The sequence below is a fragment of the Fonsecaea monophora genome, assembly GCF_001642475.1.
Source record: "Fonsecaea monophora strain CBS 269.37 chromosome Unknown Scaff4, whole genome shotgun sequence".
Lineage (NCBI taxonomy): Eukaryota > Fungi > Ascomycota > Eurotiomycetes > Chaetothyriales > Herpotrichiellaceae > Fonsecaea > Fonsecaea monophora.
Window position 1 is genome coordinate 239,535 of NW_019173935.1, and position 21,235 is coordinate 260,769.

Genomic DNA, 21,235 nt, shown 5'->3' on the forward strand with positions numbered 1-21,235 from the left:
TTGGAGGAGAGAATGTGGAGCGTCTCAAGACGCCATGTACATACGGGAGTCGATACATCAACACGGTTGCATTGCAGCCTCTCGTCTCCAAAAGATACTGACATCCAGTCCCTTTGCAAGCGCATTCACTTCCCCTCCCACTTTATAAGGCATCACGACCAACAACCCCAAAATGGTCCACATTCATCTCATTGTGAGCGACCTCGACTGCGCATTCGCGTAGTGGAGACAGTCTCCTCGTCGCTCCAGGATTTTAATCTATCTCCAACCAGTAATAGGTATATACATAACATCCTTGTAGATTCCCGTACCTCATTGAGTCTCCCATGTCCCCTCCCTTTCGTCATTAGCACAGTTTTTTTTTTTTCCCTTTACTTTTTGCCCATTTCTTTCAGAATATTACTTGGTCATCGAGGGTGCGTGGTTCTTCGTTCCCGCAACGTGTACATATCACGGAACATTTTCTAGAAGATCCATCCATCTGCAGACATAATACAATACACCTGACACACAGTACAAAGCTACGGAAGCATAGTAGGGTGTATGCACCTTTGCATCTATCTCCTGCACGTGGGCAAGTGGGACCTCTTCTGTGCTGGGGAGAGGCTTTGCCATTGCTTCTACTTCTGCTTCTACTTCTCTCCGCCGTAAGCTGACCAGTCAAGATCCTTACCAGGTCGCGTGTGTTTGAATGGTGGGAGAGTGGGTGTCAACTTCATCAAGAGTCTGGAAACTGCGAGACTAGAACTGGTTTCTTGACCGCTGTGACATTTTAACTCTCCCCATCTCCTAGGTAGGTATTTATTCCGGTTCTACACCACCTCGATGATGGATGGCTATATGGCATGGAAAAGCAGTGCTTCCGCTTCCGACAGGCGTCTCCGCGCAGGTAAGATTATTTGCGCAAGGATGTTGAAAGTTGAAAAGTTGACGACCTGATCTCTATCTATCTGGTGTATTCAATGTGACGGTCCCTGGCCTTTTTTTTTGGTTGAACAAATCCGGACTCCTGTCTTCTCAATAAGGACTCTCAAAGAGTGACGCTGCTGACACTCAAGACGCCCTTGGCGCCGACGAGCTCTCTCTTGAGGTCGTCACCCACCTCTTTGTCCACACCCAGTATCATGAGTGCCTCGGTTGTCTCTTTGGGAGGGGGAGCAGGGGCTGAGCCTTTCGCGGCCAAGTTAGCAGAGAACGTCGCGGGCGCCACGCTCATAAAGTTGATATTGACGCCTTCTCGGCCGAGGATGCTGCCCACGACACCAATCTTGCCTGGTGAATCGTAATTGTGGCAGATCAGCAAGGTGCCTTCGGGCACAAAGGACGTCGCGAAGCGATCCAGCCGGGAAATGAAGGGCGAGTTATCGCTGCAGTAGCCGGAGATGATGTGCTGCTTGCTGGCAGGCTGTGCCTGCTGGTCGCCTGCTGCATTCGACGATATTGAGAGTCCTTCAAGCGCGCTAGAATGCCGGCTTAACGACGGAGATCGGCTCGCAGGTCGTGCGATGAGGGTGACCAAGCTCGAGTACGCTTGCGTGGACGGGTCTCGAGACTTCTGCTCGTTGACAAAGATCCCTCTCTCCTTGGCCACCATCTCCGCGTTGACGATGTTGACGTTGAACCCCTCAGCATCGGAAATAGGTGAAGTGAGCCCTTTGATCAGGGCCGCAAAGAGCGGTTTCGTACTCGACATGTTTGCGATCTCGCCCTCGTAGATGAGGTCGAATGTATTCATGTTCCTCTGGTGGAGGGGCTGTGTAGGGGATGTAAAGTGTTGCGTGTACAAAGATCCCATCTTTTCCACCAGTTTCACGAAAGGTTGAAGAGTCTTGTATTCGGCGGGTAGGATGATGGGTGCGTTCACAGCGCTCCTCGGTAGGTCTCCCGCCAGTATCTGGAGGACCTGTTCGCAGACGTCTATGGAGACGTTTTCTTGTGCTTCAACCGTCGACGCACCAAGATGTGGTGTTGCGATGCATTTGGGATGTTGGACTAGTTTTGCTGCAGATGAGTTCGGGTCCTTATGTGGTGGTTCCGAAGTAAACACATCGATCGCTGCGCCGGCTATTTGTCCAGATTCCAAGGCAGCCAGAAGGGCTTCTTCATCGATGATGCCTCCACGGGCTACGTTGAGGATGCGGGCGCCACGTTTCATCGAGTTGAGTTCGGCTGTTGACAGCATACCGCGGGTTGCAGCAAGCATTGGTGTGTGAATTGTCAGGAAGTCGACAACAGGCAACAGCTCGGACAGAGACTCGACGAGTTGGACGTTGGCAGCGGCCGCCACTGATGGGGAGGCATAGGGATCTGCTGCGACCACATTCATGCCCAGCCCGCGGGCCATTCGAGCGACAATCAAACCGACTAACAGACACCAAAATCGTCAGAACCAGCCTCGACCCATGATGAAGATGGAGAAAACATGTATACCTTTCCCTAAGCCCACAACTCCCAGCGTCTTCCCCTTGACCTCCACACCAACAAGCCTGCTCCTCTCCCATTTCCCTGCTTTGAGACTTGCACATGCATCGGGGACATTCCTCGCCATGCTCATCAACAGGGCAATAGTATGCTCGGCAGCAGCCTGAATATTCCCACTTGGGGAATTCACCACAACAATGCCCAACCGCGTTGCAGCAGGGACATCGACATTATCTACACCAACGCCGGCTCGGGCGACTACTTTCAACTTCCGCCCTGCCTGCAGGAGATCGTTGGTGACCTTTGTCTCAGATCGGACGAGCAGAGCATCGTAATCCGGGATGATCGAGACAAGTTGTTCCGGCGTTAGACCTTGCTTTTCATCGACGATAAGGGTTTTCCGAAGCAGAGCCAGTCCGTCTGGGGACAGTTTCTCCGGACAGAGGACTCGGGCCTGGACTGTATCACCATTGCTGGTAGCCATTTTGCTCCAAATTCAGTCCACAATTTTGCGTGGGACAGTTAGAGGGCGGTGTACGTATCACTAGCAAATGGTATTGGTCGACAGCGAAAAAACTGGCTGAAGCTGAGAATGCAAAGCTTTCAGGAACCCAACAATGCGAGACCAAAAAGGGACAGTGGCGGTTAGGAGATTGGACTGTGAGGCCAATGGAAGGGACAGATAGATAGATCTGATATTTCTCGTGCTTTTGACTACCCTTTGATGTCCAAAAAAACCAGTGATCGAACCACGTTTTGGGTTGTGCAAAGACATTTTCATTTTCTCCGTGGGTCGGCCCATGCTCCAAGTCCATTCGTTGGCTGGATGTTGTGCGTCACTCATATTATTAGTGACAAACAAGCAATGAAGTCGACAAATGTGGAGTTTCAAGTGGCCGAAGTCGCAGGGGCAGGAATTTTGATGCCAACCCCACGATCTGGGGGAGTTTGTTCGGGGATTTTTGGGGGGTGGCAAACTGTGCAAACAGAGCAAACAATTTGGCCCGAAGCAAAAACAGCCATTCCCAGACCATGTGTCGCCTCCCAAAGAACCAGACAACACCCAGAAACATTTCTCAGTATTCCAGTGCCTCTTCAAACAAGCCTCTCAGTTGCTCTCTCTCCTCATTCACCTCAGCGCTCAACTTGGGTGCCAACATGAGGACCCGTCTTTGAGGCAATGTCCCCTCTACCAGATCGTCAATACTCTCGCGTGTGAACCCCAGGGGTTTCAAGCCTCGAGGCTGGTCTCCCAAGCCGATGAGAAACTCTGATAAGGCTTCACTGAGGACCTCGCCTGCGCTTTCCTTCTTGACATTGGAGATGTCCTTGCCAAACACTTCTGCTGCGGCCAAATGTCGCTCCGGATTGCTTGGGCCGGTGAACTTGAACACAGCAGGAGCCGTTACGGCAACACTGACACCATGGGGGATGATGGGGGTCTCAACCACGTACCCGGAATGTTTGTAACCCGGGTTTTGACCACTGATCGGGTAACTCATGCCGTGGCACAGATGGACACCGGCATTGCCAAAGCCGACACCAGCCAAAGTCGCCGCAAGAAGCATTTCACTTTGAGCTTCGTGGTCTTCCGGGTCTTTGACGGCGCGAGGCAAGTATTTGACTGTCGCTCTCAGCGCATTCAACGAGAAAATATCCGAGATGGGATTTGCACCCTGGTAGGCTGGGCGATTGATTGGATTTGTAGGTCTGGGTGTTCTCTCGTGGTAAGGAATGGCAGTCCAAGATTCTAGTGAGTGGCACAGCACATCCAAGCCAGAGGAGGCATGAACGGCTGATGGCATTGTGCGAGTATTGAGGGGATCGCAGATGCCCAGAGTAGGCTTGAGGTTTCGGTGTGCGATACCGGTCTTTGCCCGCTTCTCCACTAGATCGAAGATGGCTGTTCCTGTCGTCTCTGAACCTGTGCCAGCCGTGGTCGGGACAGCCACAAGTGGCTTGAGTGGTTTTGTGATTGGCAATCCCTTACCCAGGGGAGCATTGACAAAGTCCAAGAAGTCCGCATCTGGGAAGCAAGTGTATAGATTCATCAATTTCGCCGTGTCAATTACCGAACCTCCTCCCACAGCCAGAAAAGCGTCTGGCTGATATGGTTTGGCAAAAGCAATGGCATCCTTGACGGAGCTGTCCTTTGGCTCGACCCGGCATTTGTCGTACACGGTGAACTCGATTCCTTCTTTGGTCAACCCTTCAATTACTTGCTTCATCGCGTTCAACTTGGACACATTCCCGTCGGTGACCACGCAAACCCGCTTGGCGCCCATGTTCTTAAAATCCATGCCCACCTCTTTTGTGCAGCCTGGTCCAAAACGGATCGAGCTAGCGGCCATCTCAAACGCGTATTCTTTGGATCGCGAGCTGTCAATGGGAGTTGCCAGTCTTCGTCGGGCCTCGCCGAAAGCTGCATGGTCATGATGGTAATTGGGGTTGGAATGACATGGACAGTTGGGAGGATGACCGAACTGGATCGCTCGCAGCAAAGAGGTCGACCGCTGGGAAGCGGTCCTTGCGACACGGATGGCGGGTGAAAGGACCATGACTGTGACGGATGGAATGGATTCAGCGCGTGTTGGAGGGTATAGAGAACTCGGCGCACGCGACAGGATAGCAACTATAACAAGAGAGGAGAGGCCACGGCGATCTACGTGACTGCCCAGCTGTTTACTGTAGGTTTTCACCAGCAGAATGTTGACTTATAAAAGAAGCGGAGTTACTCGTACATAGCTAGCCCCATATTCATCTCTTGGTGCATCATGGGAGGAGACCGAGGCAAGTGTGGAGGGAGCTACCAGCGAGTTGAAGCCTGGAAATAAGCTGTGGTTGACTATGATTGGGGAACTCTGGGGGCTTTCAAGGTGGGAGATCTGTGATTTGACACCCATAGCTGCGGGGCAGCGGCAGCTGGTTGCTCTCCAAAACTTCCACCGGAAAGTGTTATGGATGAAACTCGGGCACCCGACGGCTGAAGGAAAGGCGGGCGTCGTAGGGGGAGTGGCGGGGTTGAAACCCCTAGAAAGACATGGGCGATTGGGTGTCGCAGGTGCCGTGAGGGGGAGAAGTGCGGAACCAATTCGTAAGCCTGTCAACTGCCCCACGTCATGCTGCGACATTGCGCATCATTGCAGAATTTCAATGAGCAGTCGAGTGCTGCAAACACGACTTTCCCTGGGTTTGCGACCTTCTCAAGTCAGCTGTCGACGGCATTTGGAGCTCTGAGTTGTATCTGAATAGCTTTATCAGTTGGCATTCGATGCTATCACGCCTCACATCACGCCTACCTCGACTCCAACAACTCTTGCACCACTTCCAAACACCCAGTACAACTACTACGTCTAGGGCCTCGACAACCTCGACCTCTCAGTCTGCGACAATGACGGATCAATCGAAATGGAAGTTTAACCACACCATGCTCCGGGTGAAAGACCCACAGCGCTCTATCGAGTACTACAATCTCCTGGGTTTGAACTTGATCAACAAGCTGGACTTTCCTGACAACAAGTTTTCATTGTATTTCCTAGGTAAAATGCCGTCGTCTTCCTTTCGTCTAGGGCTTTCGCTAACGCTTCGCAACAGCCTATGATGGCCCTTCCTCCGCCTCGAAAGATGCGCATTGGACCGATCGCGAGGGCGTCATTGAGCTCACACACAACTACGGTTCCGAATCGGATCCGGATTTTACCATCAACAACGGCAACAAAGAACCCCACAAAGGCTTTGGCCACATATGCATCTCAGTCGACAATATTCAAGCTGCATGCCAACGCATTGAAGATGCCGGGTATAAATTCCAGAAGAAGTTGACCGATGGACGTATGCGGAGCATCGCGTTTGCTCTGGACCCTGATGGATACTGGGTGGAAGTCATCGGTCAAAAGCCGGTGGAGCAGACGGAAGATATCAAGACAACAGAGACGAGCACTTACAGGATGAACCACAGCATGATCCGTGTCAAGGACCCAGAAAAGTCATTGAAGTTTTACCAAGAAGTCATGGGTATGTCACTCATGAGGACTTCCGAACAAAAGGCGGGTGGCTTCACTTTATATTTCTTGGGATACCCGGGCGACTATGGAATCCCCAAACCAGAAGACTCTCCTAATGGCGTGAACCCACTAGCTGGGAAGGAGGGTCTGCTTGAATTGACCTGGAACTATGGAACCGAAAAGGAGGAGGGTAAAGTATACCACAACGGCAATGACCAGCCTCAAGGGTTCGGACACATTGCCATCAGTGTTGACGACTTGGACAAAGCGTGTGCGTTCATGGAGGAGAAGGGAGTCAACTGGAAGAAGCGGCTCACAGACGGTCGGATGAAGAATGTTGCCTTTGTACTGGATCCGGATGACTATTGGGTTGAGATCATCCAGAACGAGAGACTCAAGAAGTCGACAAATTGGTGATTCGGCCTGAGCGTTGTTGGACTCGAGACTGACATGATTCCGTAGAATCCAGGAGGAAGCTGGATTCTGAGCATGCCATGCTCTACCTTTGAATGTTATCGAGCATTTACTGCAGTACAGCGAGACCAAAGAGGGAAACAGCCACCTCTTTAATATCCTTCTGAGTGATGACCGGCCGTAAGCTGCTCTACCCAGATACCTGTGATTCATATCATCTTGCTTCCAAAAGCAGTCTTTGCAGTACATGCCATCTTAGGCCTAGTCTTTGGACTTATTACATATCTCGCTCGTCCTTCGTCTGGGTCGAGCCATATAAGGACGGCTCGCCCCATAAAGGGGGTTAGGGTGATGCCGCCCTAGCATTAGGAACTCATCTTGATGGGTTCCGGGTGCTTTGTCTAGACTAGCATTTGCGCGTGGAAAGCGGCAAGGCTGGCTGGGCAATTTTGACCTTAGCGTCATCACAGCCTCACTTCGGTTGATGAGAGTCGAAATGCACTGTGTGTCCAGGACGACCATGTCACCAGGCTGCAATGGGTAGCGGGGCGGGCTGTGAGTGCCAAGAACGGACAAGCTTTTCCACTTCTGGCCGCAATATGAACCATTGACACCAAGGTCTCAGGTTAGGGCCGCCAGCAAGTGAGTCCCATCACAAAACTATGGCCTGTGGTCCTGCATCACTCTTTACAAGCTGATAGCACTTAAGCTTGAGTGACAGAAAAGCAACACGTTGGAGTGCTAGCACAGGCTTAGTCGAGTTCGGCTGCCACGAGCAGGAGGCCCTCCCCTCGGGCGACCCATTGGAAACCGAATACTTTGACTTGAGTCTATCACAACCCTTTCAGATCTCTCAAGCGCTTGTATACCTGTCATAAGCATGTCTGAGAGTACACTCGGCTGTGGTTTGCGAGTAACGTCTCTAATATTTCCTCTCGAAGCCGATATCTGGACGATAGAAGAGCACGGATTCTCATTCGAAACTGATATCTGCGAGCTAGGCGCCGTCATATATGAAGTGGTTGAGGGGCAAGAGCTTACAGACTTTGATCGAATCGCTGAGGAAGCGGGTGGCTGGCCACCCCGGGATCAACTCCCTTCTACGACCGGTGTTTTCCTAAGATCGGTAATCGAGGCTTGTTGGACAAAGGGAAGGTTTCAAACAACCCATGAGCTATGTCAGATGCTCGAAGAGGTGTCCATTACCAACTCGAGGTCAGTGATGATCCTTTGTCAACATTTTCAAACTCGGGGACGGACGATGCCCACAGTCAGTAAGTCGCATCAGCCGGGAGGGATCTAATTGATGTCTGTTTGGCAACCTTGAAGCGGACGTTGGCTCGTGTGTTCCCATGAAATCCCCCTCCTTACGACAGTCATTCCTTGAAATTTATTCGACATCTGCTTGATTTAGCCCTCCAAACCAAAATTTCTTTGTATTTCTAGGACAGCAGCTACTGGATGGTCCCCGGTCGGATTCTCATGGCGAGCCTTGAGGTGAGCTGGATCTGTACCGAGGTGGCTTTTCCCAGAGCTCCTCAGCTGCCGTAATTCTTGTTTGGTCTTTGAAGTGTGAACTTCGGGCTGTCAAGTCCTGAGACACGCCGCTAAGTGTGTCCGTGCGTCCGTGCGTGCGTGCGTGCGTATGAATAATTATACGGAGGACCACACTTTCCCGACCGTTCAATCCCCGGGTCTCTTTCGGGAGACGTTTTGCGAGCTGCAGCTACGTAGGATCCAAGAGACGAATAGTAATCACGTATCGGTGCCTCGTAGGCATCGCGTGTAACGCATCGCGTCTCGCTCTCGTGCGGAACACCTTCGTATTGCTTGATCGTGCTTACTTCCCGATACTATTTACTTTGAGATTTCTTGATTTCCTTTCTCCGGTCTCTTTTTGAGAGCTGCGGCGTGATCAGTTTCCGGAATCGACTTACTTCCTATCCTGGGGAAGTTGGCTTGTAATACGAGTTTCTTGTACGAGCCTCGCTCGGCTGTTTCGCGCATTTGCGAGTGCGACTTAAGTACGAGGTACTACAGATGATCGAGGAGTTGCTCTGTCGACCACCACCGCCGCCCTTGCCACAACCTCTTTCCCAGTCGAGCTTGTCGCTGTCCGATCCCATTCCTCTGTCCCACGACCATTCCTGTTTTCACTCGAAGGAACAAGCGAGTGGTAAACAGCGCACAGCGGCCGGGTGAATGTCACAACCTGCTACTAAGTACTAACTCGTCCAAAGGCCGCCGCAGAAGCAGCAGCACAAAATGTCATCGGACACGGTAGCCTCGCATCGACAACTGTCGTTTCTCCGTCCTAGCGTCCTCTTAGTGGCTAGAAGCTGTATCCTCTTTTGGTAAGTAGAGACGGATGACGGAAGCCGGATCACACACACACACACCCCTGGTGCGTGGTTCGCCCCCCAAACGCACGTAACGGGGTTATGGGGAAAGGAATATCTCGCCACGCTATACTACGACCTACTCGGTACGAGGCTTGCTTGAGCAAGGGTCGAAGTCGATCCTGGGATTTATTCGCTCGATGATACTGGACAGGTTCGTCTCTCGAACTCTGAGGTTAGAATCGTCTGACGGGTCTGCATGTGCAACGAGAGGACGAGGCCTCGTTCACGGCCCTTACGCACGAGAGAAGATTACCCAGACATTTGCCTGAACATTCTCTACCTACTCCTAGAAAAAGAGAGAGATCAAGGTAGGCGATGGACTAGGCCCTAAACAGACTGTGGGCCGTCAACGAGCTTCTCTCAGCTGAGCGATGAAGCCGGTCCACACCACACAAGAGTGTCCAAGGCCAAAAAAATACACTTTTGTCCGTGGGGTTTTCGATTCTGCAATTTCCTATAATGGCAATTTGTTGATTGGGAAGCTATCAAGTAGCTGCATCCGGCATCATTCCCGCCTGGTGGTTCTCCAAAGTGTGTCCCTTGTGTCCTCGAATCGCAAAACTGCATTGACTCAAGACGGAAGTCAGAAGCACCTTGGGAGGTGAACCAGGGCCTGTAACCCTCGCACATCTCTCCCTCCACCCCTCCCCCTGTCGACCGGATCCCGTCTCATCCGTACGAACGAGGACCGAGTACGCGCTGTGCATTTCGGGACATACATCCTATCCTAGTCAGTCCAGCACCAGCACCAGCACTACTTGTGCTTCTGCATCTCATCCTCATCCCCATGTCACGATACCTCCTTTGTGCATTTGCTATACTTCCTGAACGGGCAACAGCTCCAACTTGTCGGTTCATGAAAAGTGGTTGTTGTGTTTCAACTCGGAAACCACATTGCTGGATCAAGTAGTTTGACCTGGAATGTCAGCTGCTTCAGGGGTACGAGGTGGGCTCAGTCAGTCTGTCACTCTCGGTTCCTAGGTTCTCGGCGCTTTTTTGTCCTCGAACTATATTGGGGAATTTGTCGGTGCGTCGTCCCGAGGACAAGTACAAGGAGGTAGGTGAGACGAGGCGACGAGGCCTGGATGGATGGGTGAGTGGGTGGGTGGCAAGAGTATACAAGTACACGACTCTTGTGCACTCGATGTTGAGTCGAGTCGAGTCAAGTCGAGAGACATCACTGGACTGACAGACAGACGGACGGACAGACACTTCTACGCGTAGTCCTTTACTCGCACAGAACATCTACTCGTTTCAGTTCCAAGGGTACTCTACATACATACATACCTTGGTGGCGCTGGACGAGGTCATCTATCCATCTACTCGTCCTCACCTTTGCCACATTCTTTATCCTCGAACGCGGAGGGACACAAGAATGTTTCGATATAAACATCCACATACCGTAGCTACTGCACAAACCTCTACCGCCAGTCGGTCGGCTGGCTGGCTGGCTGGTTAGTGGGCTGGCAAACCAAGAGTCGCTTGAGCCAGACAGTGTACACAGGTAGAGCATCAGGCTGTCACTGGCTGTGGGAAGGAGATGATACCCGAACCGACGAATGAGATCCCAGTCACAGTCGACAAGTGTGGAGACCAGCACGCCTCGTGCTTCCGGTTTTGATTCGAACCTGCAATTTACCCGTTGAGGTAAAAGCTCTGGTGTACGTTTTTCGCCACTGAAATAGTTATTCGTACGGGAGAGGCTGTCTGGCAATTTCCAAGGTGATCGTCGACATGTCAATCATTCATTGGGCACGATATCACATGCTTCATTACAGGGATGGAGATTGAAACCCTCCCGACTACGACTGCTGCAGGATCAAGGGGGGGTTTGACCAGTAAGTTAAGATTCCACAAAACGCGGACTCAGTGGTGACAGGGAATGCATATCATTTGCGTGACGGACCTTGGGCAGTGAGGAAGCCAAAGTCGCAACCAAGATGTGCCTGGTTGACTTCACGCTCGTAGAGGCCCCGATACCCTCTCCGACCAACTCGGTCCACCCACGGCTCGGGGTTGTTGGGCGTCTTTCCCTCAGAATCACCAGAAGGCAAGGTCTCCTGGGATCGCGCTTTACGTTCGGCGATACGCCAGGCGATCTCGCCCTCTTCCACCTCGAGGAGCAACGTCCTATTCTCGACGTCGCAAATGATCTTGTCCCCCGTCTGCACGACGCCAAAGACCGAGTTTAGGTCCGCGGACTCGGGCGATATGTGCAGGATGATCGTGCCACCGGCAGTTCCGCTCATTCGTCCGTCACTGATTCTCAACATGTCCGTCACGCCTTGTTTGCCTAGTTTTTGAGGTATAGGTATTAGTCCGGCCTCGGGCATGCCAGGATTTCCCACGGGCCCGATGCTCTTGAGCACCAAGATCGAGTTCTCGTCAACCTCCAGATCTGGGGAGTCGATGCGTTGGGCCATGTCTGCAGTGTTTTCAAAGACGCAGGCCGAGCCGCGGTGGTGCAAGAGTTTCCGGTCCTTTGAGGCCGAGGCTTTCATCACCGCGCCTTGAGGGCAGATGTTGCCGTGCAAGACGACCAAACTCGAGCTAGGGTAGAGTGGGTCTTCGAGAGGCCGGACGATCTGCTTGGAGTACTGGAATGATTTGAAGGGAGTGCTGTCGAGAAGCTCACCTAGGGTCTGGCCAGAGTAAGTCTTTGCGTTGAGATGTAACAGCGGCCGTAAGGTATGCATCAAGGCTAACATGCCACCTGCATTGTGGAAGTCGGTCATGTAATTGTCGCCGCTAGGCTTCAGGTCCACCAGTAACGGGGTCTTTCTCCCAATCTCGTCAAAGGTGTTGAGGTCAATAGTGCCCGCTACTTTCGGGTGTCGGTTGATAATGGCCAGGAGATGCACTACAGCATTCGTGCTTCCACCGATGGCCTGAAGAACGGTGATGGCATTAAGAAAGCTTTCCCGGGTGAGGAGATCTTGTGGCCTCATGCCGTCCTTGGTAAGCATGGCCACTGCATTCCGCCCGGCTTGCTCGGCGACTCTCAGCCTGGCCGAGCTCACGGCTGCAGCTGTGGCACCAGATTTGAGTTCAAGCAGTCCCAAGCCCGCAGTCACACAAGCCATGGTCGATGCCGTGCCCATGACTCCGCATGTGCCTCCTGTGGGCGCCAATTCCTCGTTGACGGACATGATGTCTTCCAAGTCGACGCCACCCGCTCGATACATCGCCCAGTAGCTTCGGCAGTCTGTGCACGCCCCGACCCTGACCCCTTCTACCGAACCCGGCATCATGGGGCCAGTGATGAGAGGAATGACTGGCTTGTTCGCGGAGATGCCGCCCATCAGCTGAGCCGGAACGGTTTTGTCACACCCACCTATCATGACCACCGCGTCTACCGGCTGGGCCTTGATCATCTCTTCCGTGTCCATACTCATCAAGTTCCTGAGATACATGCTGGTCGGACTGGCAAAACTCTCGTGGATACTGATGGTTGGGAAATCGACGGGCAGACCCCCGGAGGCCAAAACGCCCCGTTTGACCGCTTCAATAAGTTGTGGCACATTAGAATGGCAAGGATTGAATGACGAGTAGGTGTTGATGACCCCGATGATGGGTGAGGAGAGTGCCGAGTCAGAATACCCCAGGGCCTTGATAAAGACTTTTCTGAGGAACAGCGAGAAATGGGCGTCGCCGTATGAAGTCAGTCCAGAGCGAAGGCCGGATGTCGAGGTAATGGGTTGAGATAGATCATAGTCCTTGGATATTGAACTGCCGCTGTCTCCGTTTTGCGTGGCTGTCGTTGAAGTGTGGTTAGTCGTCGCCATGATCACCGAGTCACATATCACTTATGATAGTTTTCACCTCGATCACTTAGAAAATTATGGCTTTCAGGCATTTGTCGACATAGGACGAAAGAAGTGACCACATCCTCAATGAGTGGTCATCACAACGCACTCTATTGGAGAAATTGTAGTCTTGCGCAAGACAGAGTCGGAGGAAGGCCGGCTTGACCCTCTCGGGAGAATTGTCACCGATCGAGCGCCGAGAACCCATTGATTCACTGGCTATGAGAATTGGGGTTGGTTATTTCTTACCCCAGAGTCAGTAGGAGGGGAATAGGTCGTTGTAAGAGTCTCGAAGCGTCTCCCGACGGCTCTCGGAAGCTCCGTTGACCTCGTCGCTTGTATAGCCTATTTCCATTTGTTCTGTTGCCCTCGAGTCGCTGTTCTGCAGGTGAGCCCGTGGGCGTGAGTGAGCCGAATTAAGAATTATTTCTCGGTACAAACACCGATGATGCCGAGTTACTAGTTAGTACTCGGTAGTTAGCCAACAATTGTCTGATGACGCCATAACTTACGCCCCGCCTCCGAAACAAGCCCATGACTCAAACCCCTCGAATCAACCCCACCACACACATTCTCATCTTTATATATTTTTTAGCAGAATTGTTCTTCAACAATCACCCAGCACTGCCGGGGTAGCTCGTAAGTTCCTCTTCCCAGCTCATCACAGCTGAAGCAGCCGTCCTAACAACCACTTCAGAATCGGTAGAGCGTGTGGCTCTTAGCAAAGACCAACCTCAAGGTTGCGGGTTCGAGTCCCGCCTTCGGCTCAATTCCGTCGAGAATGGTTTCCATTCATCAACATTTTTTTCTCTTTTTTTTCCCCTCTCCTCGTACTTGCTCTTTCATTTTTCTGAACCCTTGAATACTAAGTAGTTTAGCCAGCGACCCAATATCCAAAAAGTAAGAACCATAGTCTGACGAGAAACGGCAATAAAGAATTCACTATTGACTCGGTCGTATTTACTCTACCTACCTACCTACCTGCTTCTATTGATCACCGGGGCATGATTTCACATAGCTATTGTAGGTACGTAGTGGTTTGTACTATGTTCCTCTGACACTAGCGACACCAGGTTGAGATTTGGCCCTATTTTTGCTATCATGTGTCGTTGTGTCAGGACTTGTACAGGTAAAAAAAGCTTTCAGGATTTCCCATGGGGGTACAACGCAAGGCTTTATTTGTGACCTTTGAGAACCACCAGTGGGAAAATGACACTTATTGTACAAATACATACATAGTCAGTGCCTGTTGATCCAGTATGACCAGCCGGGCCAACGACGGCCCTAATACTTGACTCGAGTCTCATATTTGACCATAATCCCGGATGGGAGTTCTGGACAAGAGACATTCATCAAGGACACCAGCCTTTCCACGTTCTTCTCCGTCCCCCAATATTAGTCGCCCAATCTCGATCTCTTTCAAGGCGTGGGATGGGGACGATATTCTTCCCCCCTGTCTCATCCTCAGACACCTCGATTCTCGTAATGGACTTGCATAGACCTTGTCTGAATGATGGCCTTTGCACTGTCATCGTCCCGGTCCTTGTCGTCGGTCATGTCATGGTGGTTCCTCCAGCTATTGTCGACCTCGACAGATCTTCCGCCCTCGACCAACGCACCCATGCGGTACCCCGTGTCGCCGTCGTCAAAGCCGTGGTAGTTTTGTGATTTTGGTCGGGGACGGGTGCTGTTGCCGCTTCGTTGGCCGCCTAGAATGTATGTCGGGCCCCGGCCCGCCGAGTTGGTATTGTTGCTCCTCCCGGCAGAGCTGGCGCCCAGCAAATTGGGAGCAACCACTTGGACAAAGTATTTCAGGGTCGGGATACATGCGCACATGACGAGGAGGTTGGCTTCAATGCAACTGATGAAGCCACTCAGCAAAGAGGTCTCGACAAATCCTCGGCATTGGACTAGGGCAGGGGGTCGAAAATACTTACATCCCCACAAGAACGGGTCCGCCAGGCCAGGGAGCATCGAGTGTGCCAAAGTCTCGAATGAGGAGGTAGAGCCGGACAATAGATGTCACAACGGTTCTGTTAACCCAGAAGGATTTGTCAGTGCCAGCGCACCCAGACCGCACCGCAGGAAGAGGACAGAGATTGTGTAGAAACAAGCAAAGGGACACAGCCGTACACTGAGCCAAGGCCGAAAAGGAAGAAAAGGCCAGCTTTCTTCGCTCGGGAGAGATGGAGTCCAATGACCATGGGAATTGGGATTAAAAAGACCATGACGTCGGTGACAATTCCGAAGGCCGCGATCGACTTGTACACAGCTTGCAAGTTGATGCAAGATCCTCCTGTGACGGTGATGTCCCACGATTTCCGGATGGGGTTGCAGCCAAAAGCCAGAGCGAGGAGCAGCCCGATATTGGATCCAACAGTGACGGCCATGGTGAACCAGATGCTCCATATGTACCATTTTTGCCGGTTGCCCAACTTCAGGAAGAATATGAGGAGAACCATCTTTGAGAGCATCGTTGGAACTATGTAGACCATCGGCTGGATGTACGCCGAATACTAACTTTGCCGTCAGTAACAAGGAAAGCATCTTGACCTCTGTAGAGGAGCAGTACCTTTACGAACTCGGCAAAACTGGCAATTGGCATCTCCCAGGCGTGTATTGCGGCTTCTTTTCGAATGAGGCCCCCTAGCATGTAGGTCAATCCCTGTCAAGCTTGACTGATCAACAGACATCCACTCACTTATTATCATGATCTGCAAGACCACCGTGAGTGCCTATGTCAACATCGCGTCAGTCTCATGTATGAGGGTAAGAGTAGTCGACCTGATCAAGAGGTGATTCTTCTCTCGATGCTACATTGCACCACGTCGGACCGTGGTTTTGGGCGGCCACAAAACGTCCATGAAAACTTGGGAAAGAGGCATGACGAGACGAACCCAAGCTAGAATCACCAGATCTACCCAACACACCCTTGAAGTCAGCACCAGATGGCGAATAGACTAAGCCAGCAGAACATGAGTTTGTTTCAACGTACAATCGTCAAGGCCGAGAGCGTGGAAGAGGCGCAGTCTGACATAGATGCGTTGAGCCAGAAACAGGAGAGCCAGGAACATTCCGATTCCGGCGATGATGTATATCGCCGGGAGTGATCGTCTCTGGGGATTTTCAAAGTCGACCACATAGCCCTCGGGTGGGGGAATGGCGACGAGAACTCCATTGACCATCGCCATGGCTGATATCAGGGCGCTTTGGCAAGAATACCTGTGGGTGAAGAGGTGTGACAGTTGTCGGGTTCATGAGTCCCCAGGCTGGGAGGCCTGGTCTCTAAATGTGCATTGTGCGTCCCATCTAGTGTCAACGGTTCCCCTTCCTTGGACAGGAAAAGGAGCCTGCCATTGGCATATGGCGGGAGGTCAAGACCTGGAGTGCAATGACCCCAGCTCACCTCGTGTTGGATGGGGGCTTGTCACGGTAGGGGGTTGTTGTTTTCCAAGTTTTACTTACTTGGTAGGGGCACATAATATGGCTGGGATCATTTTATGTACTCGTACAGTATTCTTGGAGTTGGCCTTTGGAGACTTGGACTGCACCGTCGCTCCCCTAAGACGGGGAAGCCATGTACTGAGTCTGCCAGGCACTAGACCAGTACGCCACGAGCTGCACAAGGCGCGCGAGGTGCCCCTTAGTCTTCACTTCGCCGCCACCGTACTGTTACCTCGTACATAGCGCGGAATTGTTAATCAAATCCACCTCGGTTTTACCTCGGCGCTCTTTCTGCGTGGAACGACTGCTGTTACAGAACGACAAGGCAACAACGTCCAATAGTCTTAGTAGATCTTCTGATAGTCTCGGGGCGGGTTGACCCATAAGCGTGATAAGTGAGTGTACATGTCGCTTCCACCAGATCCCTGGTTACACCGGAGAATGCCGGGGAAGGATCGTACTCTCGGGAATGAGGGCAGAGTATTCCGCATACGAGGTAGAGCTTCTGTGGACCGGTAGAGACCCAAATATGACTTTCCACGATAAATACATATGGGAATCTGACAACCCAACAATGTCCGTTCCGTCTGTTGTATTCTAGTCTTTGGTGGCCGCTGGAATCCCCTCCTGCAGGACAGTCAGAAGAATATTGTCAAATACCCACGAGCACGGGCCTTGGACTAGCGGTGAGGACAAGAAAGCATTTCCTTGTTGTTTTTCTAGAGCATCAAGTCACAGGATGCGACTCGGGCTCTGACGAGAAACTTTGTACTAGTAGGGCCTTTTCCTTTGACTCCTTCTTCCCCCCTATTGGTGAGGAGAATACAAGTCCTGCCAGTGCCCGTGGGTAGCCTGGATTGAACTCCCTGACGCCGAACAGTCCGCAACCTGTGAGTTTTAGCTCAAACTTTAGCTCTCGTATTACTGACCTTGAAGCTGATCAAAGGGGAGATTAGCCATGACGGTAGCACTGGCAAGGTGGTGATAGTGCCTTGTACGGAGTAAACCACCAGTCTCACAGACTTTTATCTTGGCGTCGATCCTTGATCGTACCTGCCAAGGCATGGACGAAGCCCGGCTACGAGTCGTAAGAGATATCAAGTACCGCTGGATCAAGTCAAGCGCCAGGGGTACTTGGGTCGGTCGGCTGTGCATAGCATTATAGGTATATCCTGGACCACCTGCGCAGCCGTATGCTTCACATGGTTCATCGCTTCTGCTAGGTGTTCGGGCATCCTACAAGGAGGAGTTCGTGGGCATGGCTCTTGGTGGGAGAACAGGTTGCATAGGTGGGCGTCACTTTGTTGAGTCCCCGTGGTGACGTTGATCTCGAGACGGTGATCAACAAACTCGGTACAATTAGCTTTTGGGCATTCCAGATGCCGGACTCCGTGTTGCGACCGCACTACGCGGGAATGCCAGGCACATCCCAGGCAGTGCCTGAGACCAATGTTGCTAGACAAGGTCTGTGGCCGCGTTTTGGTACAGACTAGTGCCTTTGCTGTTGACTTAGACTTTTACACTGTTACTGCCAGTGGCCGGAACAAAGTAATTCCCCTGCGGCCGATATTCTTGGCATGATATCGTCCCTCCCCTGGTCCCACGAACTCACACTACACATGGACTATCGAATGAGAGAGACCTCGGCCCCAAGTCCCCACAACCGGGAGGGAATCCGCCACGGTGTGGACGAGGTTCATGTGCCCGAGAAAGGCTCGGTCGAGCCAAACCCTTAGGTAAAGGATTCAACGCACAACAGAGCAAGCAGCAGAGCAAGGATCAGAGCACCCAACTCGGTAGTCGTGCCTGGTTGCCGCCGCCGTCTTTCTCCCAACCTATTGTTCGGCCCTACAGATCTTCACTACTTTCGCACACAGCAGTTCGGGACCGTTGTGGCGTGACGAACTACCAAAACCCGCAGAAACTACATAGGACTGTGTACAAATACGTGGGAGACAGGCATCATTAGTGCGCCATCTCTATGCCCCCACTGCAGGTCTGCAAGAAACGACATCTGACCTACTTGGCACGGCCAAGTGATTTATGCTGTTTTGCATTGCTGCTGCTTCCTGTCAAACCGGCACCATCGGAGATGCGTAGGCCGAGGACAAGTGAACGATTATTGCATTGAGGTTCTTGGAAATACTTAGACGAAATCATGTTTCTCCTCCAACAGTTCAGAACACTTAAGCGACGGCAAGCTATAACACTCCTTGTGATGAACAAGGTATGAGGCTTCGGCAAGACCGACTCATCGGCTTCAAGGGTGGAGCTAAATGCACTTGTGGAAGTCCTGTGGCTTCTCCTTAGATTTGTCCCGAGTACATTGCCATGGGACTTCCTATCAGGCACCCTTTGGTCGGTCCGAGTATTCTGTGGCAGTTCTTACATAGTACATGATTTTCCAGCTTTTGCAAGACGAACTCCAGCATCGACTTTGTGGCCTTCAGGATTCGGTCGTTCTCATCACTCTCAACCCTTGAACGACTATACGCGCCACGATGGTTCGAACGTTTTTCTGGACTGCCAGATTAGCGGTGGTGCTATCAGCTTGCCTGTTGGTGTCTGCGCAAACCGACGAACTAGACCTCTCTGCGCCAATCGAGGTATTGGACAGCTCGCCGCCGATCGAGCAATTGGAAATCTCTGCGACAACCGACAGTGTCTCGACACAGAGTGTTTCATCCAATGGTGTAAGTCCAGAAACTTCCGTCCGTCACCACACCATTAATTCACCCTGTGTGGATGGATGGTGGTTCATTTCCCACCTACTGAGAGAAACCAAGCCGACGTCGACATTCACTTGTGTTGATCAGTTGATGGTGGCTGCTATGCCCTGATGAAGCTTGCAACAGCTTTCATCAGAAGTAAAGGGACTAACAAGTGACACAGTGCTCTGCCCTCTCGAGCGCAGGTCTTCGTTCTCTGCTGCTCTATCCCTCCAACCCCGCCTACGCCTCACGCGAGGCGTCTTACTGGTCACCAATCGCCGCATTGGGACCACAATGTATCGTTCAGCCACGAAGCACGGCCGACGTCTCCAAAGTGGTAAAAGCCTTGGCCAGGGCAAAGGCCAAGTTCGCAGTTCGCAGTGGCGGGCATGTTCTGTGGGCAGGCGGAAGCGACATCAAAGACGGCGTGACAATTGACTTGGGCCTCATGACAGCTGTGACCTATAATTCTCAGACCAAGATCGTTTCCATTCAACCTGGTCCAAGATGGGGAGACGTCTATAATACTCTTGCACCACTTGGAGTCACCGTTACTGGCGGCCGTGATGCTGGTGTTGGGATCGGAGGGTTCTTGACTGGTGGTGGCCTCTCATTTTTGTCGGGCCGGAATGGATTGGCCTGCGACCAGGTGGTCAGGTTCGAAGTTGTCCTTGCCGATGGACGGATTGTCCACGCTGATTGTACTTCGAATCGGGATCTCTGGAAGGCGTTGAAAGGAGGCTGGGCGAATTATGGCATCGTTACCCGGTTTGACGTTACAAGTACGCCTCTTACGACTGCCTGGGGAGGCTTCAACCTTCATGACAAGTCGGTCGGCCCTCAAGTCACAACGGCTCTAGTCAACTTCATCAATAATCTTCGCCAAAATCCTGACAACGCCCATATCGCCCTGGCGGCTTACAACTCCTTTATGCCGGGGGAAACTTCAATCGGGACCTTTGCCATAAATACGCTTGGGGTGGAGAATGCGACTGCTCTCAGGGAGATTCTCCAGGTGCCGGCTATCGCGCGGGACCTGGATTTCCTTACCCTCGGCGAGATCGGAGAGAAATTCAAGGATCCAAGCGATGACCGGTGAGTTTCTCCCTCCAGCCTCGCTGTTGTTCCGTAACATGGGATATTGTCTGATGAACATTGCTAACCGATCTAGCGTTATCTGGCACACCCTCACCTTCAACAACGACGTCAACATCGCAAACAAAGCACTCGCGCTGCACGATGAACTGGTCGCAAGGTTAAAATCCACCCTTGGTGCCGATAAATTCAACTCCCAATGTGTTCTACAGCCCTTGCCCTCGCTCTTTGCCGAGATCGGAGCCAGACAAGGCGGCAACGTACTCGGCCTGGACTCGTTGAACAGGAACTCGATTCTATGGGTCGGCAGTGTCGGCTTCCAGAACGCAGCATATCAACAGGCTGCCCACGATGCGGTCTCAGCGTACGCACGTGCCCTCGAGTCATACGCGCAATCAAGGAATGGCAATGTGGCATTCAGGTACATCAACTATGCCGACAAGGACCAGAACCCTCTAAGATCGTACGGGACGACCAATGTCAATTTCATCAAGAGAGTGGCAGCCAAGTATGATCCGACCGGCGTGTTCCAGAAGCAGGTGCCTGGGAGCTTTAAGGTCTCGGCAATATAACACACCACTGAACGAGTCTCTCGATAAAAGAATATCATATCCACTAACTATACAATAATGTAATACCTGATGGGGGAGGAGGAGCGACAGATTGTGGGCGGCAGCAGGGGATGTGATACATGTGAGAGAATCACGGCGCACAAAAGCTGTGTAGCATCTGATCGCGTTTTGAGCAACATGATTTTTTCATGAGCGTTTGGATTTTGACTTGCTGGGCATATAACTACATAGAATAGAATATACAAAGACCTTGGAGACGGATAGATGAATTAGATTTCTTTACTGCCATGCATATTGTCGAGGACACTTCAAAGATGGTCTTGTCCTGCTGGCCACTGACAGGCCAATGAGTGTTACCTTGATAAT

The 21,235-nt window shown here is 51.9% G+C and overlaps 6 protein-coding genes across 6 annotated transcripts; 2 read left to right on the top strand and 4 right to left on the bottom strand.

The window, feature by feature from the left end:
- Window positions 1-1,030: 1,030 nt before the first annotated feature.
- On the bottom strand, window positions 1,031-2,905 carry AYO21_01081 (hypothetical protein; the record flags this gene model as incomplete). Its single annotated transcript, XM_022651065.1, has 2 exons — window positions 1,031-2,364; window positions 2,431-2,905. The coding sequence occupies 2 exons, from the start codon at window positions 2,903-2,905 to the stop codon at window positions 1,031-1,033; spliced, it is 1,809 nt and encodes a 602-aa protein (XP_022516543.1).
- Window positions 2,906-3,497: 592 nt separating this feature from the next.
- On the bottom strand, window positions 3,498-4,979 carry AYO21_01082 (hypothetical protein; the record flags this gene model as incomplete). The annotated part of the gene is made up of 1 exon (XM_022651066.1): window positions 3,498-4,979. The coding sequence occupies one exon, from the start codon at window positions 4,977-4,979 to the stop codon at window positions 3,498-3,500; it is 1,482 nt and encodes a 493-aa protein (XP_022516544.1).
- Window positions 4,980-5,812: 833 nt separating this feature from the next.
- AYO21_01083 (hypothetical protein) lies at window positions 5,813-6,842 on the top strand (the record flags this gene model as incomplete). The annotated part of the gene is made up of 2 exons (XM_022651067.1): window positions 5,813-5,960; window positions 6,016-6,842. 2 exons carry the CDS (start codon window positions 5,813-5,815, stop codon window positions 6,840-6,842), a joined length of 975 nt encoding a protein of 324 aa, XP_022516545.1.
- Window positions 6,843-11,130: 4,288 nt separating this feature from the next.
- On the bottom strand, window positions 11,131-13,026 carry AYO21_01084 (hypothetical protein; the record flags this gene model as incomplete). Its single annotated transcript, XM_022651068.1, has 1 exon — window positions 11,131-13,026. One exon carries the CDS (start codon window positions 13,024-13,026, stop codon window positions 11,131-11,133), a length of 1,896 nt encoding a protein of 631 aa, XP_022516546.1.
- A 1,485-nt stretch (window positions 13,027-14,511) lies between these two features.
- On the bottom strand, window positions 14,512-16,238 carry AYO21_01085 (hypothetical protein; the record flags this gene model as incomplete). The annotated part of the gene is made up of 5 exons (XM_022651069.1): window positions 14,512-14,908; window positions 14,985-15,080; window positions 15,181-15,563; window positions 15,620-15,693; window positions 16,043-16,238. The coding sequence occupies 5 exons, from the start codon at window positions 16,236-16,238 to the stop codon at window positions 14,512-14,514; spliced, it is 1,146 nt and encodes a 381-aa protein (XP_022516547.1).
- A 2,754-nt stretch (window positions 16,239-18,992) lies between these two features.
- Window positions 18,993-20,869, top strand: AYO21_01086 (hypothetical protein; the record flags this gene model as incomplete). The annotated part of the gene is made up of 3 exons (XM_022651070.1): window positions 18,993-19,184; window positions 19,384-20,297; window positions 20,374-20,869. The coding sequence occupies 3 exons, from the start codon at window positions 18,993-18,995 to the stop codon at window positions 20,867-20,869; spliced, it is 1,602 nt and encodes a 533-aa protein (XP_022516548.1).
- Between the last annotated feature and the right edge of the window lie 366 nt (window positions 20,870-21,235).